The 14,950-nt window shown below is 41.4% G+C and overlaps 1 protein-coding gene across 1 annotated transcript in view; it reads left to right on the forward strand.

The window, feature by feature from the left end:
- Nucleotides 1-14,950, forward strand: part of mgat4b (alpha-1,3-mannosyl-glycoprotein 4-beta-N-acetylglucosaminyltransferase B) — a 107,717-nt gene that overhangs the window by 55,408 nt on the left and 37,359 nt on the right. Inside the window, exons 4-6 of the mRNA XM_006797617.3 lie at nucleotides 951-1,084; nucleotides 6,310-6,356; nucleotides 7,382-7,495. Coding sequence (XP_006797680.1) covers nucleotides 951-1,084; nucleotides 6,310-6,356; nucleotides 7,382-7,495 — 295 coding nt within the window. The remainder of the gene's footprint in view (nucleotides 1-950; nucleotides 1,085-6,309; nucleotides 6,357-7,381; nucleotides 7,496-14,950) is intronic.

A 14,950-nucleotide genomic window follows, 5' to 3' on the forward strand; every position in this document is an offset into this window, starting at 1 on the left:
AAAAGAAACACAGCAAGGAAATTATATATATTTATTTGTGTGTGTGTGTGTGTGTGAGAGAGAGACACAAACCTGATTTATATGTTAAAGCTTTGAAACAAAACAGGATCAGCACGAAGTGTTTTCTTTTTCTGAAGCATCAACGGGAGGAAAACATATTAAACTAAAACTGAAAGACTTAAATGTACAGAAATATGGCCTGTGTGTGTGTGTGTGTGTGTGTGTGTGTGTGTGTGTGTGTGTGTGTGTGTGTGCGTGCGTGCGTGCGTGCGTGCGTGCGTGCGTGTGTGTGTCCTTGTCTAGTCTTTTTTGATGAAGTTCCTTTCTTCTTTCTTTCTTATGTTCAACACAAATGTAATGAACATAAGAAACCTCCTGAACATCTTTTAATTTGAAATGGCTTAACAGGAAGTATATATAGCCCTATCCAATATATTTGGCCTGGCTCTGTGTATTTGTTGGTAACACTCAAAATTTCCCAGGCTCTTGGAATGGAAATATTCTCCTCTCCTACAGTCCTTGAACTACCTATGTGTTTCCTAGAAATGTTTTTCATTGTGAAATGTCAGTCTACTCACAGTCTCTGTCTATTTCCTGTGAATATTTATGTTTAACCAGTCTCTCTTCCTAAGACTCTTTCACATCCAGGCTCTGTGTACATACTGGAAATACTGAGTGCTCCCTTAATTAAACCACTGGCTCTGTGTATTTGCTGGAAATATTTACAGCATCAATGCTTCTGACTCTGTGTATGTTTTGGGAAAATGTTAGGTCTCCTTGGCTGCTTTAGGCTCTGTTTATTTCCTGCAAAATAAATGGATCTCCTAAATCCTTGGTAGTGTCTATTTGCTTGGTATTACCAGTGAGTGCTTCTCCATCTGGACCTTTCATATTGTGGGACATTAGAGGCAATCTTCACCAAACATTTCAAATCTTGTGTGTGTGTGCAGTCTCCATAGTGATGGGGGTTCCTAGTGTGAAGAGGGAGGTCCACTCCTATCTGACCGACACGCTCACCTCTCTGATGTCAGAGCTCAGCGCCACCGAGAAGGACGACTGCGTCATCGTGGTCCTCATTGCCGAGGTCAGTGTTTGTGAACTTGTATAACTAACATTGTGGGGACCTGCATCCTAATCACAATCACACTTTAGGGACTTGTCTTCCTTAATGTGACAGAAAGTCTCCATAAGTTAAATCTTCATCCTTTAAAGGTTTATGTGAAATAGGTACTATTATAGACCCAAGCAGCAACCTCCAAGGACTGAAGAACTGATTCAACACAACATCAAGAACTGCAGTTCCCATAGTGGCCACGTGAGGTGCTACAAATGTTAATATGTATGTCTAAGCATATGTTGACTTCTTGCCTTGGCACTAAAACCTCTGTCCTGTTGTGCTGTGTGTTTTTTGTTAAAAACATGAAATGATCTTCGGGATAAATTAAAGCTAAAGGCTAGATTTGGTTGCGTGCTATAACTGCAGTATGTTTGGATTATCCGCTGGCTGGTTGTACCTTTGTTGCGCATCAAAAACTGTGTTGCCACACCCATTACTTTACTGCACTACCTCCCAACCTCAATTACAGCGATGATATTAAAAGGAAATCAAATAAAGAATTGATTTGATTATGTTCAGTTCATTCTCTGAGAAAGAATCTAAGTCCAAGTGATGTCCTCTGAAGTGATGGAAACACGTGTGTGGATAATTGGCCATAAGAGTGAGTGTGTGTTGATGCGTGAGCTTCCTTGCATGCTTTCTAAAGGCCAGTGGTTTAGCTAATGAACCTCACAGACACACACACACACACACACACCGATAATGTCAGTGATTCTCCGTGTTTAGCTTCCATGCTAATGGTAACCTCTAATTGCCCAAGGGAGGTAAAGCAATGATGTTGTGTGTGTGCGCGCGCTCACACATTAGATCATTAAAGTCAATCTGCGAAATATGTATGCTGTATGCTCTTTTAATAAATAAAGTCAGTGTGTTTGTGTCTTTAAAGTGATGAAGGTCACAGTTTATACTGTCTTTGTTTGTTCTCACTCTAGAGCTACAGCTTCTACTCTCATGTTAGTTCAGTTCATATCTCTTCTTACTGTTTTGTCAAATCTCATTTGTACAAATCCAATACTGTGTCGGTCAATCTCACAGTACTTTATGGCATCTCTTCAAATTCACCTGAAAGCCCATTAATAGTGATAATCTCTTTAAAGGAGCTCACTGTAACTTCTAGAAAACCATCATTATTAACTGCACCCATTATGCGTCTTCCAGCCATCAATCTGTTGTTTGCATGAGCAAGAGTCAGATTAATGCTATGTTGGTCTGAATGTGCTGTCTATCGTGTAAGTTGTACAACAAGTTAGAGAGCAGTGTATATACTATACAAAGAAGGGCTCACAAAATCGCTAGCCCGACGTCCTGGAGCTAGCGATATCTCCGGTCGGGCGACCAAAATCTATCTCAGCCCCGCCCGTTGGGTTATCATATAGCCCGACGGGCTAGCCCGACTTCCCGGAGCTAGTGATTTTGCGAGCCCTGCAAAGGTCACATGGACATCAAGTTAGGGCTAGCTTTATAACTTAGCTATCTTGCATGTTTGCAAGATAGCTAAGTTAATCACTTGGACTTAGATTCTTTCTCAGAGAATGAACTGAACATAATCAAATCAATTCTTTATTTGATTTCCTTTTAATATCATCGCTGTAATTGAGGTTGGGAGGTAGTGCAGTAAAGTAATGGGTGTGGCAACACAGTTTTTGATGCGCAACAAAGGTACAACCAGCCAGCGGATAATCCAAACATACTGCAGTTATAGCACGCAACCAAATCTAGCCTTTAGCTTTAATTTATCCCGAAGATCATTTCATGTTTTTAACTAATTTATAAATGGCCAGGGGGGGTTGGAGGAATTGGCACTTTTAGTTCCATGAGATAGCTTTCAGTTCATGCATATCAGCCAGAGACTGTGTAGATTACAGACGTTAAAACATGAAACCAACTAGGAAGCGTCCTAAATCTTTATTCATTTTACTGGCCAACAGGGGGCGACACCTGTGGTTGCAAGAAGACTTTCAGTTGTATAAAGGCAGTGGTTTATAGATGGAGCCAGTGGCACAACAAAAGAAGAGTTATCCCTGCCTTGTACCTACAACTGGGAAAAATATATTTTATCATTTTTGCATACAGCTGCCGTGGAGTCTACTTTTAAGCTAACAATAGTTAATACTGAAAGCAGAATAGAGCCCCAGAGGCAAAGTGTTTGGGATGTAAATTTCTTTGGGACAAAAACACCTCTAGCTTTGAGTTGGTAGAGGACACTGTACCGAAACTAAAGCTCAAAGTTGTGCAAGCATCTACTGCAGCAGACTGACTGGAGAGTTTATAAGCTGCCGCTGAAGACTCCCTGGTTTATAAACTCAGATCAGTTTCAGAGCCAGCTACATTTCTCTGCTCTGCTGTTTCCATCTTGCTATTTTTCCTATACTTTCTGTTCTGCAATTTAATTTCTATCTCTGTTTTTCAGTTGGATGCTTGTGTTTGTTTTTCCTCCAGGCTGATATAATATTTAAAATGCTCTCAAGGTTTTTGTTTTTATCTCATAGTCACAGATTTCAGCTTTACTTGCTGGATTTAGGCTGAAATTAAAATTAAAAACTTGGCTTTAATTTAACTTTTGTTCAAGTTCGGGGTTTCGGATAAACTTGTCATGTGGCGTCTCAGTAGGGTTTGTTTATGCAGACGAACAAGGAACGAAAGTACTTAAAGCTTTTAAAGAAGTGTAACATGAATATTGCATGACCAAAGCATGTTCCATTCAAAATGCAGAGGAGCATGTGACACAGCCCAACCTGGTGTCCCGGCCCCCGACTGATCCACCACACATCCTTTATTTCACACAAACAGGTCTGCAATCATCTCCTCTGTCACCTGACTCAGAATAGGGCTGAAAGGTAATACAAGAGAGACGGCTGAGAAGAGATGAAAAGATCCTCTAGCTTCAGAGTCAGAGATCAGAGTCTGTGGTGTTTTCTTTACCATTTAAAGTGACTATAATTTAACGTACGATAACAGTTAATGGTGTCATGACCAGGCTCTTAGGCCACTACAATAAACATGGAAAAGACACAGCAGTCGGCTGTAAACCAGAACATTTATACCAACAAAATTTGGAAAATTGCATAATTATGTAATGGTCTCTTGATTGTGGTCCCAGGGTTTTGAGTCACTTTTGGATTCCTGGTTTCTGTTTGGCCATTCTACTCCTCTTTTTTGGATTATTGTTAGGCTGAGTTTGGATTTCCTGTTTTGATTTCTTTATTATTAATCTTTTCTTATGAGTTATGGTTCCTTTGGTTAGGGTTTCTTGTGATAAGTACAGTTTCCTTGTGCCGTACTTCTTGCTAAGTGTTCAGATTCCTGTAGTATTATTATGCTGTGGTTGTTTTCTGTTCATCTTTAAAGATCAGTTCTCTGTCGTGGTTTCCTGTGACTGTCCACCTGAGTCTCGTTCTCTAATCAGCCCAGTTTTTATTTTAGACTTTGTGGGCTCCATGTCAGTGACATAGATTTAACAAGCCCTTCCTGCCTCTCTTATAGTGGAGAAGTTTTCCCTTTCATTTTCTAATAAAATATGGTCCTTTAAAAATATGTGTCATACTTTTAGTGTTTGTTTCATCAGCGAGAGGCTCTAATGGCGTCTGCTTCTCGTTAACACTGAGCTCTGCGGTAAGCTCCACCCAGCTGGCACCTCCAGGATGCCAAAACAAACCACAAACTCTCGGAAAAGCACGCTGGAAATACATGTGACCGTGCTGTGACCTTCAGAGCCAGATGATTGGGTCCCACAGGGAGTCCATCTGTGCCCTGATTGGGCTGAGCTCTGATGTTACCGATTTCTTAAGTTGTTGATGTTTGAGCTTGAACAAGAGTGTGTGTGTGTGTGTGTTTTTTAGGAAAAAACTAAAATATTGAGATGACCTCAGCCTCCCGTGTGTATTTGTGAACATTCATTAATTCAGTGTGTGTGCGTTTGTGTGTTATTGTGCATAACAAGAAAAAGTGAGGAGAACTTGAACACTGTGCGTGTTGGAGATACTTGGGCATGAGCATGATTCTGCAAGATAGGAAAAGTGTTTCGGTGCCGCCTGTTAACACAGTGGCTACAGAGAAATGCTAAACAACATAAAACAGCTGCACAGTGATGCACAGTTACTTCACACATGTGAGCAGTTGCTGTAAACAGATGTTAAACAACCACGAAGAGACAGGCCTGAAGACCACAGAGCGATAACTAAACTACAAAATCACACGAAACTGCAGAGACACCAAACACTAGACTTATTATGACTCCTGCTGTTTATAGTTTTCTCAGTTTGCTGTCTCTACTTCTTTAAATTGAGCTCTTTTAGTGTAAATTACCTCACTTTAAACATGCAAATACATCAACAATTAAACTATTAAATTAATTTCATGGTGCGCTTCATTATGAAATAACTGACTAACTATTTCGAAGTGATGCTGTGTTTTTACTCTCCATGGTTTCATTAAATGGTAACCTTTACTGTTTGGACCCATTCTGCATTAATGACTGGGAGAGAGAGAGAGAGAGACTTGCAGCAGTGCATGAACTGAGCTTTTATGCCCTTATTATAGGGCAGTGAAGAGAATGAACAGCACATGGATATGAAATCTTTCTTAAAGAAAAATATTTCTTTTCATGTACAAAAACCTGAATAATCATGCCCCACTGTTTCTCTTATTGTCTTGAAAGAGCACTTCCCTCTCAGGCTGCAGGCTCACTTGTGGTTTCTAGAGTTTGTGAAGGTAGAATGGGAGGCAGAGCCTTCAGCTATCACACCTCCCAGTTGGGACTGAAGGGCTCAAACCTTGATTTTTACAACAGTTTACAGTTAGGACTGGATCTTATTTACATTGCTATAAGCTCAGGCTGCTGGAGCCTGCCTATGATGTATGAGCACTTTCAACCTCCTCCTTCCACCGTCCAAGTGTTTATATGCCACTGATGCACATCAATAAATAGTGTGTATTTTGTTCCTTTCTCTCTCCTTTTTCTCTTCACCCCAAATCGGTCCTGGCAGATGGCTGCTCCTCTCAGATCCTTCTTACCCCAGAAGTGCTTTTCTGTTTGGGTTTCTCTCTAAATTTATAAAGTCTTTACCTCAAAGTAACTTGAGCGTGTAGTGCAGCTTATATGGATGAATTCTTGACTTCATCACTTTTACTCATCTGATTCTTCGAAGCTGTGAGTTTTTTAAGAGACTTAAACTACTTTTCTGTGTTTTCAGGCTGACCAACAGTACGCCAGCAGTGTAGCAGACAACCTGAAGCGCCTGTAAGTCAACCTGCATGACAGGATGTTGTTACTATTGCAGCCAACACGAGTGTGTGTGTGTGTTGTCCCTTTTATGGACATTTTCAGCTCAGATAACAATACCACTGTTAAGTAGACTGGGACTGGAACTATTCCTGCATGTATAAGACGATATCAGGCTGGATTTAAACGCCGCTTTCCTAATTTTCTGAAAATAAAATATAGCAGATTGATATGCTGATTAATATTAATCTTCTGGATTAGTGTTTATTAGTGAAACACTACATATCATAATGAATATTTATATATTGAAATTCAAATATGTGAACTTATTGTATTGTGGGATCAAGTCACTGTTCACAGTGGACAAGTTACAGTTTGTATAAATAAATCTTTGTCGTGTGTGAATGAGTTGTTGCCTCATGACAGTAAATTATAGCGCACACAGCCCACAATCAGTCGTGTCAGCAAGCTTGACCGCATTATTAAGTCAAAAACTGCAAACAAACAAACAAACAAACATATTGGAATGTGTTGACTTTGTATTCGTGGAGCACCTCCAAACTGCTGACCATGTCATGTTAGCTTGGCCTAGTGAACACAGAGCAACATGAATTTATATCCCATACTAACCTATTTGTGTCAGGCTTGGCCCCATAGCTGACTTCAGGGAATCTTGGTTTCTGTGTAGAGTTGTGAATGTGAACAACGAACAGCTTTGTGTATGTGCATGTTTGTTTTATTCTTCTGTCCTTAGCTCGTGAGCAGGGCCCGGCAACTCCAGGCCTCAAGTGCTGGTGTCCTGTAGGTTTTAGATATCACCCTGGGTCAAATGATTAGTTCATTACCAGGACTCTGGAGAACTCCAAGACATGTTGAGGAGGTAGTTTAGCAATTTGAATCAGCCGTGTTGGATCAAGGGCACATGTAAAACTTGCAGGACACCGACTCTTGAGGCCTGGAGTTGCCTACTCCTGTCATAGAGGGAGCTCATGGTTTGGTGTGAACATTGATCGTTTGTTTCACTCGGTCTGTCTGAATCTCAGTTTTCCAGCAGAGATTCAGTCGGGTCTGTTGGAGGTCATCTCTCCGTCGGTCCACTTCTACCCCGACTTCTCCCGACTCCGAGAGTCCTTCGGAGACCCAAAGGAGAGAGTCAGGTCAGCAAACGTGTGTGTGTGTGTATCTTTGTACATGTTTAGACATCTTTGTGAGGACAGAAAATTGGCATGCTACAATACTTGTGGGGACCAACAGCCCTTATGGGAACAAAATGCCCGTCCACACGAGTTTGAAGGTATTTTTGAGGCTCAGAATGTGGTTTTAGTGTCAGGGTTTCAATTAAGTTAGGTTTAGGGTAAGGGTTAGGGTTAGGCATTCATTTTTTATGGTTAGGGTTAGGGTAAGCGACTAGGGAAAGCATTGTTTCAAATAGATGTCCTCACTAAGATATGAAAACGAGTGTGTGTGTGTGCATGTGTTCCACAACTTTCTTTAAGTAGATGTGGACTCTTCAAAACCAGACATACTTAGAGCATCTGGATCAGGTCATATAAATAACGCTGTTCCTGGATTTCATTAATAGAGGCATGTTATATAAATAGATACGACACTCAGTAAATCCTGAATAGAAATCAGTTTGGAGAATTCTCACCTACCAAAGACTGTAGAGATCCTGCTTCTAAAAAATCTGTCCTCGGGTCTCAGCAATGTCCTCACACAAGGGTCCCCACAAAGATAGGTGTGCAAGTCCACACTCAAATTTACAGTCCAATCAGGTGTGAGTTTGTATGTGATTTATGAGCTCCAGCAATGAGAGGAAGCTGGTGCTGGTGGGTGTCTCTAATCATTTGTATTTATGCATGCATGTCAGTCAGTCAGTGTGTGTGTGTGTGTGTGTGTGTGTGTGTGTGTGTGCGTGTGTTTAACATCTCCCCATCTCCCCAGGCATCTGTCAGCCTGTCGTGGCTAATTCATGAGTCTCTGAGCAACCTAACCAGACACACACACACACACATACTGAACACACACACACACACTTAAGTTGGTCCTCTCGCCTTCCTGTCTCCTTGAGAGAGCCATCTTAAAAGGAAACGCACACACAGCTCGAAGTGACATCATTTTATTTAATGAACTGCTGCTCCGCCCCTTGGCCCCGTTCCTGTGGTAACACTGGACAGGGAGGGAGGTAGGAAAGATGAGTTTGGAAGGGAGAAGGAAAAAAAAAAAGAAACACCTCATCCTCTTCTTCACTGTCTGTGTGCTGATGAGCTATTTTCATTCACCGCCTCTGAAGAAACTGAAATCTGAAGCTTGTGGAGTCGTTTTCTCTGTGACACACGCTCTGGGGGGAGTTGGTGTGAAAACGGCAGCGACGAGTAGTTGACTGTAACATCTCTGCAGAGGAAGACGAAGAAACAGCGTTCTTCTTCCCTTTTGGGACTCATCTCAGAGAGAGACCAGGAGATCTTCTGATTTTGTGATTTCATTCTGTCTGCAGACATCATCTTCAGTTCTTTCCTAGAAAATATCTGCTTTCAGAGACGCGATGCAGAAGGAAAAAATCTGTCAGACAGAACCTGGGCTGCAAGTCTTAAGTGATGAGAAGAGCTGAGACCTGGGCTGAGTGATGCACTTGTTCTTCAAACAACAGGAAGTGAGTTGATTTAGTTTGCCAGCTGTTGGAGCTCAGAGAGATAGACTGCTGTCATTTTCATCAAACATGGAGTCACAACACCTGAAATCCAAACACACAAACACAAAAACAGGTTTTTAGATTCAGTAATGATGAGATGAAATAAGAGTTCTGTAGTGGTGGCGCGAGTTAAAGACCAAATATGTGAAACAAATATTACAAAACTCTTAAGTTAAATTCATATTCATATAATCTATAATCAGAACTACGGCTTCAGTAATGTATATGTCAGCTGGTGATGATTTTAGGTACTAAACGTCCGCTGGGAAGGTTTATCTATATTAGGACAGCGACTTATACTAGCAGATTGAAAAGTAATAAATACCACAAGTACATTTAAACTGTGCTTTAGTAAAGTTAGACTATGTTATATTACACCACTGGTCGTCTTCATGCCACCTGTTGTTTCCTTTCTGGGCATCCTCCTGCATGGCTACCATCCAGATTTGGGCCTTCATGTTTTGCATCTAGTTTTGTTTTTTGCAAATTTATTTTTTTCTTTCAGTCACTGGTTAAGTTTAGGTACCAAAACCTTAGTTAACAAACTACAAATCACAAGGATAAGTTTACATTTTGTTAGCTTTAGTGACGAAAACCTGTTTTGTGTGGTTTGAGTTCTTGGTTTCAGGTGTTTGAAATTACAGTTTGTTCACCTGTGCACCACTAGAGAAGTGTACAGATTTACCACATCAGCCCAGCCTCTACCCTAAAGCATCATGGGAGCAGTTAGTTCGCAAAGTGAAATGTTCCAAACAGAAGATAATACAACAGCTGTGATGGATTTGTGTCCACGCTCTTCAGAGTTTAAGTGAGACGAATGGCTGTCAGGAAGGGACTACATCAGTCTGAAAACTTGATTTGGAGAAAATGGACTTTAATATGCAGATCTTGTCTTAAACACTTCAGAGTCTGAGCGAAGGCCCGATGCTCTCGGTGTGAGAGGAAGATGGTGACGCGAGTCAGGTGGCCACCCTCGCGAGCTAACCGCTGTTCATTCAGTTCATCTCCCAGGACACTCCACCTGTGCGCTCACAATAAAGGCACCTTTATTTGATCATATTTATGGGTCCATTTAGACGCACGCAGGAGCTTTTAAGGTTAAGAGGCCTGCTTTAATTCAGAAAAACTCTGATTACATCCAATCAATGCAACAGTGAAAATACTTTGTACAGTATGAAGCTGATGGGTCTGTTTTTGTGGTGCTTTCATGGTTGTTTTATGTTGTTTCCATGTCTTCTGTGCTTCTTTCATGGTTCTTTGTTGTTGTTTGTTTTTGTGGATATTTTGTGTATTTTTTGGTCTTTCTGTGCGTCTTTGTAGTGATTTTGTTTCTCTTTATCACTGCTTTAGTTTTTTGTAGGCTTTTGATGCTATTAAAACTTGTTTCTTGCCCTTTGTATATCTTTTGAGTTTTGGACTGTGGGTTTATAATGTTGGCGTTTAGTTTCTTTTTGGATTTTTCTGTTGTTTTAATAGTTGAAGTTGTGACTCTGGTAACTTTATTGTTGTTCTTATAATGACTTCTAGTCTATGATATAATTTTCTTTAATTTTACTGTCATTAGTCTCCACAGTCTTTCTCAGTTTTCCTTCCCTTCTGTTTTGTCCATCTTTGTTTCGTTCCCCAGTTTAGCTCCTTGTGTGTATTTGTGGACTTGTATTCCTTCAGTATCCTGGTTGCTTGGTGTTTTTCTTTGGTCATAAAAATGTGTTTATCTTCATGTCAGCTGCCTCATTGTCCTGCATTCGGGTCTTCTTCACGTCACCACTCCTGACACTTTGTGCTTGTCATGGGATGATTGACTTTCATAAAGGAGGAAACAAAAGCTGCATTGTCTTGTCCACTTATGTTCTTCAAATAAAGGACAATCATTCATGCATTCAATAAGAAACTCTTTATTAATAGAAAGCGGCGGATAAATGCTGCTTTTTTTCTTGCTTTGTGAAAAAAAGAACACCTGGAAGTTTTGTTTTTACTTCTGAACTTCTCAAACATGCGCGATTATAAACGAGGATGCAGAACGAGAAGAACAAAAATCACAGCAGAGGTGGCAAAAACACTCACGATGATCACTTAAGTCGAAACAGCGATAAATGTGTTAAAAATGCTCCAGTTAAAGTTAAAGCACTGATTTAACTTCTTTACTCAAGTAAAAGTGAAAAAGAGTTAACAGGGATTCAGCAGGTGTGGGAACCTTACGGTCGGTTTTAGCGGTGCAGCGTGGGAAAAGGAATCGCTTATAAATCAGTGACAATCGTTTCAACTATGAGCTCCAGTTTCTTTGTGATCGGGCTTTGACCAGCTGAGCTGTGCTGCTCGAGTTTGTGGATTTAAACAACTGAATTCAACAAGATATGAGACGATGTTACACGAGCTATCGTGGCTGACTGGCAGAGTATCTGTATCGTCTCCTTCAATTCAAGCTGATGTTGTGACATCACTCTGACCATGAACACCACAGCTGCTCAGCACGAGTCCGGCATCGTGCATGACTACACACTTCTGTTTGGAAAGTGTAAGGAAGAGAAAGTCCAGATCTTTGTGTTAAAATGCAGCAGTTACCAATAAAGTTCAAATACATAAATAAACATGACCACAGGTCAGGTTTAAGGAAATCCTTTAGATCAGCAGTGGGGAACTCCAGGCTTCAAGGGCCGGTGTCCTGCAGGTTTTAGATCTCACCCTGGGTCAACACACCTGAATCAAATGAGTAGTTCATTTCCAGGCCTCTGGAGAACTTCAAGACATGTTGAGGTAATTTAGCCATTTAAATCAGCTGTGTTGGATCAAGGACACATGTAAAACCTGCAGGACTCCGGCCCTCGAGGCCTGGAGTTCTCCATCCCTCCTTTAGAGGAGTTGACATGGCATGATGCTGATTCAAGAACACAGCACAAACTTCAGTTTTTCTTACTCATATAAGAACTTGTTTAAGCTTTTTGGAGCTCTGAGACTGCTGGCCTCTAGTGTGTAAACTGATAACAATAATAATATAATAACACCTGAGCTGTAATATTGTTACATTCTCACAGGAGAATTTATAGTAAAGAGTAAAGATGATTAACGCTTAGCTGTAAATATGTGATCATAAGGGATTACAGCTGCAATAAGGCGTCATTAAGTTTGTTTTTTTAGTTTTTAATTTGTCTGTCGTGTTTGTTTTAGAATAATCTCAGTGACGTGAACTTCTACGGTTTGACCTTTAAAGGATGTTAAGCAAGAATGACGTCTCTGCTCAGAAGCTGTGTGTTTGGCTTTTTTGCCTTATTGCTTTTTTGACTGAACGCAGCGTGGAAGCACTGTGGAAGTGCAGTGATGCCTCTTTGGTCACGCTGCTGCTGTTTTTGTGAAAGAAGCTGCCAGAGAATCGTTTCTGTTTTATCTGGAAACACTCGAGTCTTTGCGTTTAGAACCAGCTGACTCTCCCTGTCGCCTTAAATCGCCTCGCCGATCGCCGCGAGGGAGTGCGAGACAAGAAAGCCTCTGTGTTAACTTTACTGTTTTGCTATAAAAGCCTCTTTTTCCCGGGATTGTTTCTTAGACCTCGGTGGGATTATAAAAAGTCTATTGACTCCCAACAGTAAAAATAAGCCTTTAAAATGCCGCGTGAGGAGATGAGCGTGGATCGTTTTTTTATGGCACAATAAAGAGACAATGGAGGCGTGGATGGGTTTTCTTAACTGAAGGAGTGGGACCTCATGTGTTTATCACATGCTGCACAAACCCCTTCAACAAAGTGCATCTTTTAATGCTTTTTTTTTTATTTTGACCCTGAGATGTGTGGGATGTTTTTCTGGCACTATGATCATGTGCTCCTGCTCACTGCACAAAGCTGCAGACCTCCACTGGTCAGTGTGGATGGACACATGAGGAGCTTTTATGCTTCTGGACAAATCTGTCCTCGTTTGTTTGCACCATCCTTCTGCTTTTATATGTTTCATGACACAAAAAAGTTAAACGCACTAACATAAAACCTCACTTCTGTTTTACCCTCAAGCATCAAATTATATCACTGAAAGAACGAAAACAACATGTTAAAATGTCCAAATCTGAATAGAGACTTGCTGTAATGTATGTTTGGAGACGGCGACACTGCCAAAAGGACAGAAGGCCGAGCTGGAGAGTTTTGTTGGGAGGGACAGCTCAGGATGGAAGTTTGCACGTGTGCAGAGGAGGGATGGTGTTAAAGATGGAGCTGCGAGGCAGAAGGAAAAGAGGAAGAGCTCAGAGAAGATTTGTGGATGTGGTGAAACAGGACATGCAAAGGGTTGGCGTGACAGAGGAGCATGCTGGGATGATCTACTGTGGCGACCCCTAAAGGGAGAAGTTAGAAGAAGAAGAAGAAGAAAACAAGTCCTTTGGTTTGATTTCTAACCGCTGCCTCTGAGGCTCAGAAAAAGGTGATTAGAGAGACGTAACAGTGTCTAGTAAGTTGTTACTGTTGGAGCATTTTTAATGACATCATCACTGAGCTCTGATTAGCAGGTGTCTGTATCTGTGTGATGGTCACACGGTCTGTGGATGCAGACTGATCACGCCGCCCTGTTCTGATGAAGTGTCAACATATAAACCGTTACCAGTGTATAAGTTATGAATCAGATTTTAGTGACTTCCCTGTTAAAATAAAGAATTCATTATCGATTTCTCTTTTTTCCTGAGAACTTATCGAGCAGTAAACAGACGGCCGTAAACTCGCATGCAGCAACAGGAACCCTCTGAGCTCTGGCACCTCAAACAGCTGAGCGCTCGCTCTGTAAATATCGAGCTGTGTGTTTAGCAAGCCTCGTCTGTAAACACACCGATTCAGTTCACCGCTGATTGCTTTGTTCTGTTTCTGCGAGCGCCTGAAACTCGCGGCGTGCTCTCTTTCCCACCTCGCGGGCCGAAGGCGTCGATGGAAACCTGCAGAGCTACAACCTTGATCCTGCTGGATGTGCTTCCTCTGTGTGTGTCAGACACAGTTGTTACCTGTTTAGTGTGTGTGTGCAGCATAAACACACAAACATTCAGTGTTTTTTACTCTACAAACAGGCATTTTACAGGTGAACAGACGATGAGATCAGCTCCACGATTAAGGGAACAGTTCCCCCCCCTCTGGTCATTCATTCATTTATTTTCATTCTTTCATTGTTTTTGCCTCTTTGTCTAATTTTTCTCTATTTTGTAGCTTTTTTGTGTATTTGTGGTTGTTTTGTGGACCTTTGTGGTTCTCGTTGGATAATTGACTTTCATGAAGAAACAAATACACGCTGCACTTGTCTTTGCCACTTATAACACACACGTACTTAAGAAGGAGAGGTTCACTCCAAAATCACATCTACATATTTTGCCTCTGGGCTGCAGCGTTGTTTATCCAACACAGTCGTGTTTGACTTGCTTAGCTTTGCCAAACTGACTTTCCTTAACTACAGTGAAAGTAAATGGCGCTTGTATCTGTAGAAGAGCCCAAAGAATACACTTGAAAAACATGTGGTTACTCGAGAACATCCACAAGGCTGTGAGCAGTCTCAGACAGAAACAGAAACTAAATTAGTGAAATAAAGTGATGAGAATAAGAAAAGCCAGCTGTTTGCAGCTTTACAGCGCTGTGCACTTCTCTCCACTGAAGAGTAAATGTCTTTTAAAGCTGGTTCTCAATGCTCTTACTGGTTTCACTGGGAGGAGCCACACCCATGCAGCATTACATTTACTTACATCGCCGTCCTGGATATTTTCAGTTTAACTGATCTGTGTGTGTAACCCTCCACCTCTGGTCAGCGATGGAGATGTCCTCCTTTACTCTCTTAGGGGAGGTGTGGTACATGTGGACAGGTGATGTGAAGTCTTTCTAATGTCCAGCAGGGGGCGACTCCTCTGGTCAGTCTTCCTTTTGGTCGCAGTCGCTGATTGGAGGATGAAACAGCAGAGTGTGATTTAGGGC

The sequence above is a fragment of the Neolamprologus brichardi genome, chromosome 2, assembly GCF_056152115.1.
Source record: "Neolamprologus brichardi isolate AB-2024 chromosome 2, ASM5615211v1, whole genome shotgun sequence".
NCBI lineage: Eukaryota > Metazoa > Chordata > Actinopteri > Cichliformes > Cichlidae > Neolamprologus > Neolamprologus brichardi.